Genomic DNA, 13,032 nt, shown 5'->3' with positions numbered 1-13,032 from the left:
ACATTGTGCTAAACTATAACAGTCTCAACTGGAGTGTCCTGATAACAGTGCAAGCCATAATGACAGACAGTATTCCCATAACATGAGAGATGAGAGAACCGTTCATCTAAACGAAGCAAAGCACTTCGTTTGATCAGCACCCTGCTCATTGAGTCGCCAGCCTTTCAGCGCTGATCCGCTCCATGCTGCTCAACCCCAGGTGCATCACGGCAGAGAGCAGAATGGTGTTAAGCAAGTTGAAGAAAAAAAAAAGTTTGGAAAAATTGCAAATGCTAAAAAAATTTCCTACTGTGTGCACCTGTCATATTCTATCAAGACAACATAGTCTTTGGTGGCCATTGCCGCTCCACAGGGTTGTTTAGGTCTTTCATGGCAGCCAGGAAACCATTTGTCAGCCTGTACACCAACTCCAGCAATAAGAAAGGATATTGGAACGTGCTATGCTAGAGAGCCAGGTTTGGTTTGGGTGCACAATGTTACAGTGTTACAATGTTACACAAGAAAATTCTGTTGCAAAATTTTTTTTTAATCATAATTTTCCAATAGCATTACATCTGAGGTAAATCATTTCCTACAGTCTGAAAATGCCTTCTCTTCTTGTGTTGAGCAAGTGCTGATTTATGGCTGTAGCATCTCCCACATTCTGAACATGAAAACGGCTTCTCCCCTGTATGAGTTGTCATATGTCTAACAAGTGTTGATCTCTGTGTAAAGCATTTCCCACATTCAGAGCATGAATGTGGCTTCTCCCCTGTGTGGGTTCTCAGATGTACAATGAGAGATGCTTTCTGAAGGAAACCTCTGTCACATTCTGGACATGAAAAGGGCTCCTCTTTTCTGTGCCTTTTTTGATGTACAATGAGTTCTGATTTCAGACAATAACATTTTCCACATTCTGAACATAAAAATGGATTATCCTTTCTGTGCCTTTTTTGGTGTATAACAAGATCTGATTTCTGTCGAAAACTTCTATCACATTCTGAACAAGAAAAAGTCTTTTCCTTTCTGTGCCTGCTTTGATGTTTAAAAAGACCTGGCTTTTGGCGAAAACTTTTACCACATTCTGAACAAGAAAACGGCTTCTCTTCTCTGTGAATTCTTTCATGCATAGACAGGCTGGATTTATTTTTAAAATTTTTCCCACATTCTGGACATTGAAATGGTCTCTCTGCTTTGTGAGTGATCTGATGTTGAATAACACTTGATTTGCTTTTAAAACTTTTTCCACATTCTGAACATGAAAATGGCCTTTCATCTCTGTGGGTTTTTTCATGGTCAGAAAGTATAGATTTCTTTTTAAAATGTTTCCCACATTCTGAACATGAAAATATTTTAGCCTTTTTTTCTCCCGTAATTTGTTCTACATTCTGTGATTGGCCAGATCCATTTTCCTTGGGATCCGTGTAAAAGGCTGTGGGTACAGTTGCTGGGAAATGTATAGTGGAAGGTATTCCATGACTGTCTTCTGTACTATTGTTATATTTTACTTCATAATCTTGGGGTAGACGGAGATTTTCTACGTTTTGGGTGTGATCACCTGAAAATTAAGAAAAAAAACCAAACCCTTTTATTTAATCTTTAAAAAACATAATGTCATAAGACAGCAGGGTTTTTCTTTTTTTGCATTTTACATATCCTTTACCGTTTTGGTTTTTTTTTGTTTTTTTTTTACTGCTGAGATAACATTATATCTAGCCATAGGAAAGGGCGTTTTTTCAAATAACTGTATATTAGTAGTACTACTACATACCAGTATGTATAGTATATGCAAAATGACTGTACATTAAATGTATCTGCATGCTGGCATTGATTTATTTACAGTATGTCATGCTTTAATGATATCTAGAATACTGACGGTTGTAATTAGAAATGAGCGAATTTACATTACAAACAAAGCGAAGCACTTCATTTGCTCGGCAGTCGGCCTATACGCCGGCAGCTTTTGATCTTTGTGCCACTCCCTGACGCTCTACTCTGACGCTGAGCTAATAGTGGAGCTCAGTAGAAGCTGTACCATTTCATGCTGCCCTTTCTGCTACAGCCTCTACATAGCTCTAATCTTAGCTCCGCTTACAGCCCGTTCACACTACGAAATCTGAGCAAAGACACGTCAGTTCTTTGAGCGGAAGGTGCAGAGAGCGAAGGTGCGCAAGGCCTCCCATTAAAAGATATAGCAGGCTGGATTTGGTGCGGAGTCCGCGGACGAGGGTTCCGAGCTGAATCTCTGTGCTGATTCCGTAGTGTGAACAGGCCCTTACAGTAGCAGGTCTAAAATCAAAGTGGAATATAAGCCAGCCCAAGGGAGGGACACCTGCCCTATCCACCTGATGACATCTTTGATCATGTTCGGTGGAAACAAATATTAATTGTGACATCACAGGAAGTAAAGAAAACACAAGCAGAGTGGTCATATGACTGAGCCTGAGAAGACAAGAAGAGCTAGAAATAAAACATACAACACCCACAGAAGTCAATGCAATTCTAGTTTATTGAAAACCTCCAGACAAGCCCTTCAGTGTATATCACTCACCAGTGCTGATATATCTCAGAACCTCCTCCTCCTCACACAGCTGGGTTACACCCACATACATCTCTTCATCATCATCTTCTTCTTCTTCTTCTTCTTCTGTTGTTAAGACTTCGACTTTTATATCATTCAGATTTGCTGCCTAATTCAATGAACAAGAAGACAGCAAGAAAAGTCTAAAATGAAAAAAATTTGGCGCTGCTAACTCTCATGAAAATAAAATATTCTATGGCAGCAGTATGTATTCATAGCAGTATGTATTCATAGCAGGTGGATTACATATTAAAATCCCAAGTTACATTCATCAACTTCCTAAATATTTCATATCACACTACACATCACACATACAGCATTTGGTAATTCCATCTACCTGATGATCCTGTGGGGCATGCTGATTCTCCTTTGGATAATTCTGGTAGTAGAGAGGACTGGGGAAGGTCTCTAGTGTTTCTTCCTTATACGATTCCTCTGTAGAAGACACAAACCTAACATGACTATGATGTGCAAATATGCCCTTACATTGCCAATGTTTAGTTTGGAGCTAGGCAGGATGATAGCGCAAGAGGGGGAAAAAAAATGCGAAAATGTCTTATCTAAAATCATTCATTTCATCATGTCTGTCTGAAACATGATCATCTGCAAGTAGAAAAAAATGTAAAATTTATCTGTTATCATACTGAAATGGGGTAAGGGGTAACATAGTATGGGGACAGATCCTCTCTCATATTCACAGAAACAACTCACATAAACATTGTGCCATTAGACTAAGAGATGAGAGAATATGGTCATGAGGAGTGCGCTCCCCCATCGCTCTCAGTAGTGACTGGTGGTTGGCTGCTATGTGTCCACATACAAAGCAGTCTGTCAGCCTGTGAGAGGAGGGAGAAGAGGAGCCCAATGGGCATGACTAGAGATTGGACAAGGACAATAGGTAATGGTTATCACTCACCTGCGCTGATATCTGTAGAAATCTCCTCCTCCTTACATTGCTGGGTTACACACACATATGTCTTGTATTCTTTTCCTATATCTTCAGCTTTTATACTATTCACATTTGTATCCTAATTCACCACAGATGGAATAAATGTACAAATGAAAAGAAGTCTAAAATGAATACACACATAGATCACCCAGCAGCTAGCCTGACTATAGAATATTCTTTGTCAGCAAGATATATTCATATCAGGAAGACACATAAAAGTTTCAGCCATCACCTTCCTAAAATGCCAGAATAAAACTGATATATATATATATATGACTGTATAGGAAACACTGTCATACTCAGCATTTGGAGCTTCACTCTACCTGATGGTCCTGGGGGATATTCTGATTTTTCTTTGGATAATTTTTGGAAAATAGAGGACTGAGATATTGCTCTGGCATTGCTTCCTTACTGGATCTACCTGTAGAGGATAAACACATAGAAGGAGATTTATCAAACTGGTGTAAAGTAGAATTGGATCAATTGCAACCAATCAGATTCCACTTTTCATTTTCCAAAGAGTCTGTGAGGAATGATAAGTGGAATCTGATTGGTTGCTAGGGGCAACTGAGCCAGTTTCACTTTACACCATGTTTGATAAATCCCCCCCTTAGTGACCAAACACAGTGGTCCATATTTATTGTTTGTGTCTGACATATTATACAGTGACAGAGAGAATGGAGAGAGTTGTCCCCACAATGGATGGAGTACTCACTGTGCCTATGTAGCCACTACTTTATCAATTCTCTATGGGGCCACAGAAAAACTTTCAAGCAGCCTTAGGGTACGTGCACATTACGGAATCGCGACGGAAAACCATTGTGGATTCCGCAGCTCGCATCTCCGCCCATTTCATAGACTCCATTTTCTTCAATTCTTTCGGCAGACGGCAGAATCCAACAGTACACAGAATGGAGTCTATGACTCAGGCGGAGACGCACGTGGCCACCAGTGTCCGCGAGCGGGTGCGAGCTGCGGAATCTGTGACGGGTTTTACGTTGCGATTCTGTAGTGTGCACGTACCCTTATAAAGAGTAAATAGAGCGCAGGAGTGGCGAGTGCTGCGTGCTGCATTTACGTGCTGCATTTATTGTCTCAGTTTTCATCATTTTTTTTAAAGGTTTTATTTATTGCTTTTAAGATTTTAACAGTAAAAGGCATAAACTAATAGCAACAGAGACAAAACATCCATACTAGTGAGCAAAAGGGTACAGCAGTAGTACATTTCAACCCTCAGATCAAAGGAAAATATGCAGGTCAACCTCACTATTATACAGCGGCCTATGCAACAGAGTATCTAATGAAGCAATGGTGCCCAGGATGTGGCAGCAAGGTCAGTTTTCATCATTGCTGTGGGTCCGACCACCGAAACCCTCATCAGTCAGTTAGGTATTCCCTATCCTAGTGTGTAAAATTTGTCTTCCCACTTTAAGGAAGAAAACATGTGAGAAAAATGGATAGACCAAGGCGTGATTATACTTTTAGCATTACCATTTCTGCAAATGAACATGCTATTGACATGCATCCTGAGTCCACCAGCTGAAATGGCTACTGACCAATTGATGTTCTGATATTGCAGCAACATTGCAAACCCATTGGTTATCACTTGCAGGTCTGGTATTGTCCACATGTGATGATCGTCTTAAGGTAACCGCCATCCCTCCCAGCTAGGGATGGTCCGAACCATCCGAGGTTCGGGTTCGTATGAACCCGAACGTTCGGCATCAGATTCCCGCTGTCTGCCCGCTCCATGGACCGGGTGGATACAGCAGGAGGACGGCCTGGAAAACTGGGATACAGCCTATGGCTATATCCCAGTTTTCCAGGCGGTCCTCCCGCTGGATCCACCCTCTGCATGGAGCGGGCAGACAGCGGGAATCATTACCGAGAGTTCGGGTTCGTATGAACCTGAACCGAACTCGGTTTGGACAATCCCTACAGTCCCAGCGTCTATACTGACAGGTAATAACACTAGCAATCCAAACCATTATATAAGCAACTTTGTGATCTTATATCTTACTTTGGAATACTCTTCAACTTCTAATCACCTAATGGGATATCTCTTGACATTACAAATGGTATTGTAAGTAATGGTAAGTAAACCATAAAAAATACAAACATAAATATATAATATTGCAGCAATCATAACAGCATAAACAGTTAAGGACACATGAGGTCTCTTCTTACCTGATGTTGTGCTAGTCTGGTTATGCAACATGATAACATCATCATACTGATCCTTGTGTCCTTCTAAATACTCCCACTCCTCCATGGAGAAATAGACAGTGACATCCTCACATCTTATTGGAACCTGTGACACACAAGAGGACAAACTCAGCAAAGGAAAGGGGTCAATTGTGGAGGATTTTTACCATCCTAACTTCTACAGTGGAATTGGCACATACTTAAAGGGGTACTCCCATGTTACAGGGTTACCCTCAGGATAGGTGATAACTAGATGATAGTTTGAAGGTCTGACTCCTGGTTCCCCCCTGCAATTTCGAGAATAGCGATTCAAATCTCCAATCAGAATGGAGCGGAGGGTTGTGCACGGGTTTTGCCACTCCAGACATTCTCTATGAAAAACAGTTGAGTACGGTGTTCGGCTGTCTCCAGCAGCTTTTATAGAAAACTGTCTATAGCCAGACTACAGAAGCCCAAGAGGCTAGAAACACCTTAGTCAGGGAATCGTTGCCTTACTGCGTTTTAATTATCTAATAAAGTGACTGTTTTTAAGTGTACTGGATAAGTCTTCCTACGATTACTTGATACCCTAACAGATCCCTATGTATTTCACATACGCAGAAGTCAAAGTCTAGCAATTAAAAAAAATTGTCAGCCAGCAGGGTAAAACATAATAAACAATCACTACTTACCTCTCCCTGTGCTGCCAGGTCCCGGGATCTCTTTTGGCTGCAATGTCACAACCTTGTTGATGGATTGCCCGCTCAGCCAGTGACACCATCCCCCCCTCCCCCCGCTGGCTGGCAAAGTTTTAAAATCAGCAGACTTCTTATTTAATGTAGATTTATTTCTTCTACATTAAGCTGTGTTACAGTGATTTTACTGTTAAACTACATGTAATCATATTCATTGTTATTCTTTTCCTCAATACTGACCAATACTGTGACCCCCAAAGAGCTCTGGCCATGGAGGTGTGGTCTCCACAACACCTCTGAAGATCTCCTGTGGTATCTAGCAACAAGATGTTAGGTCCTCTCTATAGGATCTGCTGCTACTACCAGTTTTGCATTTACCCACTGGAGTACCCTCTGATGGGCTCTGACATCTTCACTGTACTTTGCTGCATCATAGTGGTGGTGCCATGGCCCGGGGAATGGCACTTATTAAAACTATGATCTCTCTTATCTGCTGCAGTAAAACAATAGAATCAGAACACCAAAATTAAACTACTGTTAGTGCCTTTCCTATATACAAACACAATGCTACAGCCATCAACCTGCCATTCCCCTGGTATTCCCAGCAGCACTCACCTCTTCAGTCAGCAGCTCAGTGATCTTGTTGGTGACTTCTAGGATCTCCTGATATCTGTTCCTCTTATGTATCAGTGACTGAGATGGAGACACCATGATAGGAACCTGATCCCCGCTATATGCTTCATCCTCATCAGTCATCTTCTTCACTACTATGTAATCCTGTACATGGAGAGAGACAATGATCTCACTTTATACATTCCCTTCATCTCTCCAGTCATAGAAATACAATACATGACGTGTGACACCATTCCCGGACCCCTCACCTCTCCGGTCAGCAGGTAGATGATCTCTATTGTGAGGTTTAATATCCTCTCAGCCATCTTTTTTTTGTCCTTTTCCATCCTTAGTAGGTAAGTCAGGAAAATAACTTGGTGAAAAAACTAGAAGGAAAGGAAGAGTGAGCATCTATCCTATACAAATTATAATATTTCCCTAATACATTAGATGGTGCCACATGACAAATCAACTTGTCCCACAAAACTGGACCATTATGGCTTTGTAGATGGAAATGAAAAAAAAAACAAAGACAACATTGCTAATAATTAGGAAGAGGATAAATGACAATAAAATTAATGAGATTGTTCTATCTGCATGTTAAAATGTTTTATAACGTGAACTAATACATGACATAAAAATACATACTGTACTATATATACATACACTGCATCTCATACACGGGGCCGGCGTTAGGGGGGGGCAAACAGACCAATTGCCCAGGGCCCCCATCCCACAGGGGCCCCCTACCGCAGTTAAAGTAAGTGTTAGGGGCAGGAGCACACAGAGAGCATCCTGCAACGTCTGAGAGTGATCCCTGGCTATCTGTATAATGTGTTTTTGTGGATGTGTTAGTGTGTGTGTGTATCAGCACTGCTGACTCCAATGTCCATCAGAAGTGTTGAGGTAAATAGACTGTACTGGCCTCATCAGCCATATGTAATTGCTGCACATGAATACTGAGGCCTGCGATTGGCTGCAGCGCTCTGATGTATAGTGTATGATGATGTCACTAAGGCAATATGGTGTATTTTATTGAGTAAAAAATAAGGTGGTGGTCACTCAATGGCTGTAATATTGGTCGGTATATAGTGTGTTTTTGGATCATTATGTGGGGGTCACTCTATGGCAGTAATATTGGTCTGTATATAGTGTGTATAGTGTCATTATGTAGGGGCCAGTCTATGGCGGTAATATTGGTCTGTATATACAGTAGTGTATATATAGAGTCATTACTGCCATAGACTGACCGCCACATAATATTTGTCTGTATATAGTGTATATACAGACGAGTCAATATACGGTGGTCAGTCTATGGCAGTAATATTGGTCTGTATATAGTGTGTATATAGAGTCATTATGTGGTGGTCACACTATGGCGGTAATATTGACCACTGACATCATCTGTCACAGGACTGTCCAGAGAGCTCCGTACACCTTATGGGGACCTTAAAGGGAATCTGTCAGCACCTGTTCTGGGTTCTGAGGTGCTGACAGTGTAATGAAGGGGTGTGTCTCCTAGTGCGGTGTGTTACCTTTCTTTTTCAGATCTGTGCCGTAACTGTCTTCACAACTGTCAAAGAGGGGGAGTGGTGATGTCTTCGTGCCGCACTTTGGCCCGCCTTACCACTACCTCCTCCCAGCTTCTCTTGAATATTCATTGCGCCCGTCCCCTGGCCTCTTGGCGACGTCATCTTTAGCTGCCTGGTTCTGTGTATTGCACACGCTCCCGCGGCCTGATTCGTGCATGCGCCGTAGTGTGCTGGAGCGGTGCTGGCGCACTGAGGGCCAGAGCATATGCCCTCAGTGGCTTCGCTCAGTGCCGCTCCACTACGGCACTACGGCCACTACTGCACTACGGCGCATACCAGGCAGCTAAAGATGACGTCGCTAAGAGACCGGGGGACAGGAGCAGTGAATATTCAAGAGAAGTTGGGAGGAGGTAGTGGTGAGGCGGGCCGAAGTGCGGCACGAACGCATCACCTCTCCTACTCTTTGACAGTTGTGAAGACAGTTACGGCATAGATTGGGGACAAAGTACAGCACCGATCTGAAAAACAAAGGTAACACACCGCACTAGGACACACAGACCTTCATCACACTGTCAGCACCTCAGAACCCTGAACAGGTGCTGACAGATTCCCTTTAAATTGTTGCTACAATATTTCAGCATTTGGAGCCCCGCCTTCAACTTTGCCCAGGGCCACATTTAGTCTAAAACCGGACCTGCTCATACATACTGTGCTATATACAAATTATACATATACACTACATCTCATACATACTGTACTATATACACATTATACATATACACTGCATCTTATACATGTACTGTACTATATACACATACATATACACTGCATCTCATACATGTACTGTACTATATACACATTATACATATACACTGCATCTCATACATACTCTACTATATACACATTATACATATTTATACACTGCATCTCATACATGTACTGTACTATATACACATACATATACACTGCATCTCATACATGTACTGTACTATATACACATTATACATATACACTGCATCTCATACATACTCTACTATATACACATTATACATATTTATACACTGCATCTCATACATGTACTGTACTATATACACATACATATACACTGCATCTCATACATGTACTGTACTATATACACATACATATACACTGCATCTCATACATGTACTGTACTATATACACATACATATACACTGCATCTCATACATGTACTGTACTATATACACATACATATACACTGCATCTCATACATGTACTGTACTATATACACATACATATACACTGCATCTCATACATGTACAGTACTATATACACATTATACATATACACTGCATCTCATACATACTCTACTATATACACATTATACATATTTATACACTGCATCTCATACATGTACTGTACTATATACACACACATATACACTGCATCTCATACATGTACTGTACTATATACACATACATATACACTGCATCTCATACATGTACTGTACTATATACACATTATACATATACACTGCATCTCATACATACTCTACTATATACACATTATACATATTTATACACTGCATCTCATACATGTACTGTACTATATACACATTATACATATACACTGCATCTCATACATACTGTATTATATACATTATACATATACACTGCATCTCATACATGTACTGTACTATATACACATTATACATATACACTGCATCTCATACATGTACTGTACTATATACACATTATACATATACACTGCATCTCATACATACTGTACTATATACACATTATACATATACACTGCATCTCATACATTATACATATACACTGCATCTCATACATACTGTACTATATACACATACATATACATTGCATCTCATACATACTGTATTATATACACATTATACATATACACTGCATCTCATACATGTACTGTACTGTACACATTATACATATACGCTGCATCTCATACATACTCTACTATATACACATTATACATATACACTGCATCTCAAACATTATACATATACATTGCATCTCATACATACTGTATTATATACACATTATACATATACACTGCATCTCATACATGTACTGTACTGTATACACATTATACATATACACTGCATCTCATACATACTCTACTATATATACATACACTGCATCTCATACATACTCTACTATATACACATTATACATATACACTGCATCTCATACATACTCTACTATATACACATTATACATATACACTGCATCTCATACATACTGTATTATATACACATTATACATATACATTGCATCTCATACATACTCTACTATATACACATTATACATATACACTGCATCTCATACATACTCTACTATATACACATTATACATATACACTGCATCTCATACATACAGTACTATATACACATTATACATATACACTGCATCTCATACCTACTGTACTATATACACATTATACATATACATTGCATCTCATACATACTGTATTATACACATTATACATATACATTGCATCTCATACATACTGTATTATATACATTATACATATACACTGCATCTCATACATGTACTGTACTATATACACATTATACATATACACTGCATGTCATACACTCTACTATATATACATACACTGCATCTCATACATATACACTGCATCTCATACATACTGTACTATATATATACATACACTGCATCTCATACATACTGTACTATATACACATTATACATATACACTGTCATACATACTGTACTATATACATATACACCGTATCTCATACATACTCTACTATATACACTGTATCTTACACATACTGTACTTTATACACATTATACATATACACTGTAACTTACACATACTGTACTATATACACATACATATACACTGTAACTTACACATACTGTACTATATACACATTATACATATACACTCATACATACTGAACTATATACAAATTATACATATACACTCTCACACATACTGAACTATATACACTGTATCTCATATATATACTCTACTATTCATGTTTTATATTTACAGTGTATCTCATACATACTGTATACACAAATATACACTTCACCTCATACACACTGTACTCTATACACACTGCATACAGTCCATACAGAGATGCAATAGTTACATACAATGTAATAGTAACAAGGAATACACTTATCCTGGTCACCAGTAGCTGCTGGGCTAAAGGACCTGTGATGATTTCATAACCATGTGATCAATCGTAAATAGGAGGAGTTAGGCTGCCAGCTGTGCAGCTGGAGATGCTAAAGGACCTTTGATGATGTCATGACCATGTGATCAGTCACATGTGTGGGAGGTGATGCTCCAGGCTCTTTGATCATGTGTGGTACTTGCATGGTGTAGCACTATGCAGGTAATGAGAACACCTACTGCAAAGTGCAGATTCCTTCAGCTCACTTTAACCCCTTAAGGACCGGGCTAATTTTCGTTTTTGCGTTTTTGTTTTTTCCTCTTTGTTGCATTTTTACACCTACAGACCCACATGATCCCTTATTTTTTGCGTCACTAATTGTACTTTGCCATGCCACTTTGAATTTTTCCATAAAATATGCTGCAAAACCAGAAAAAAATTATATGCGCGGTGAAATTGAAAAAAAAACAAACACATTTATTTGGGGGGTATTTGTTTTTACGCCATTCGCCCTGGGGTAAAACTGACTTGTTATATATGGGGGGGACTTCTAGTATATACACTTTGATCTCTCATTGAGATCTTTGCTGTATAGATATACGAGTGCCGAGCCGAGGACGGCCCCACCTTGGAGCGGTCCCCGGCCGGCTTCAGTAACGGAGATCGCTCGTCCAGGACAACGTCCCGGAGGAGCGATCTCCTCCACTAGACACCAGGTAACGGCTGCGTCTGGTAATCGGATGCAGCTGTCATGTTTTACAGCTGCATCTGATTACTGTATTAGCGGGCACGGCGATCGGACCTTTGCCGCTAATACCTGCGGTCCCGGGCTACAAGCGGCACCCGGGACCACCGTGGTTCATAGCGGGGTCGCCACGCGGCCCCGCTCTGAACACCTCTTACGGGTACGGGTAAGAGGTTAAAATTGCTCCATTCCCAGGCTTATAGCGCTTTTATCCTTTGGTCTATGGGACTGTGTCAGGTGTCATTTTTTGCGCCATGATGTGTTCTTTCTATTGGTACCTTGATTGCGCATATGCGACTTTTTGATCGCTTTTCATTACAATTTTTCTGGTTTTGATGCGACCCAAAATGCTCAATTTTGCACTTTGCCGTTTACCGTACAAGATCAGAAATGGGACAAATTAATAGATCGGGTGATTACGCACGCGGCGATACCAAACATGTTTGTTTATTTATTTATAAAATGGGAAAAGGGGGGTGATTTGGACTTTTATTAGGGGAGGGTTTTTTTATTAACCCCTTAGCAACCCATGATGTATCTGATACGTCATGGTGCCGCGGGGGGGAGTTCAGAGAGGGGTCCCGCGGGG

The 13,032-nt window shown here is 40.2% G+C and overlaps 1 protein-coding gene across 1 annotated transcript in view; it reads right to left on the bottom strand.

Moving 5' to 3' along the window:
* LOC138800072 (oocyte zinc finger protein XlCOF7.1-like) overlaps positions 1 to 11,746 on the bottom strand; it is a 30,263-nt gene extending 18,517 nt beyond the window's left edge. Inside the window, exons 1-9 of the mRNA XM_069981879.1 lie at positions 11,676 to 11,746; positions 7,270 to 7,386; positions 7,004 to 7,165; positions 5,697 to 5,820; positions 3,833 to 3,930; positions 3,477 to 3,588; positions 2,898 to 2,995; positions 2,531 to 2,669; positions 553 to 1,537 (exon numbers count right to left, since the gene is read on the bottom strand). Coding sequence (XP_069837980.1) covers positions 553 to 1,537; positions 2,531 to 2,669; positions 2,898 to 2,995; positions 3,477 to 3,588; positions 3,833 to 3,930; positions 5,697 to 5,820; positions 7,004 to 7,165; positions 7,270 to 7,347 — 1,796 coding nt within the window. The 5' untranslated portion in view covers positions 7,348 to 7,386; positions 11,676 to 11,746. The remainder of the gene's footprint in view (positions 1 to 552; positions 1,538 to 2,530; positions 2,670 to 2,897; positions 2,996 to 3,476; positions 3,589 to 3,832; positions 3,931 to 5,696; positions 5,821 to 7,003; positions 7,166 to 7,269; positions 7,387 to 11,675) is intronic.
* Positions 11,747 to 13,032: the final 1,286 nt, after the last annotated feature.

Source organism: Dendropsophus ebraccatus, chromosome 8 (genome assembly GCF_027789765.1).
Source record: "Dendropsophus ebraccatus isolate aDenEbr1 chromosome 8, aDenEbr1.pat, whole genome shotgun sequence".
Lineage (NCBI taxonomy): Eukaryota > Metazoa > Chordata > Amphibia > Anura > Hylidae > Dendropsophus > Dendropsophus ebraccatus.
The sequence above is the reverse complement of the archived record's forward strand: the minus strand, read 5'-3'. Positions and strand labels throughout refer to the sequence as shown.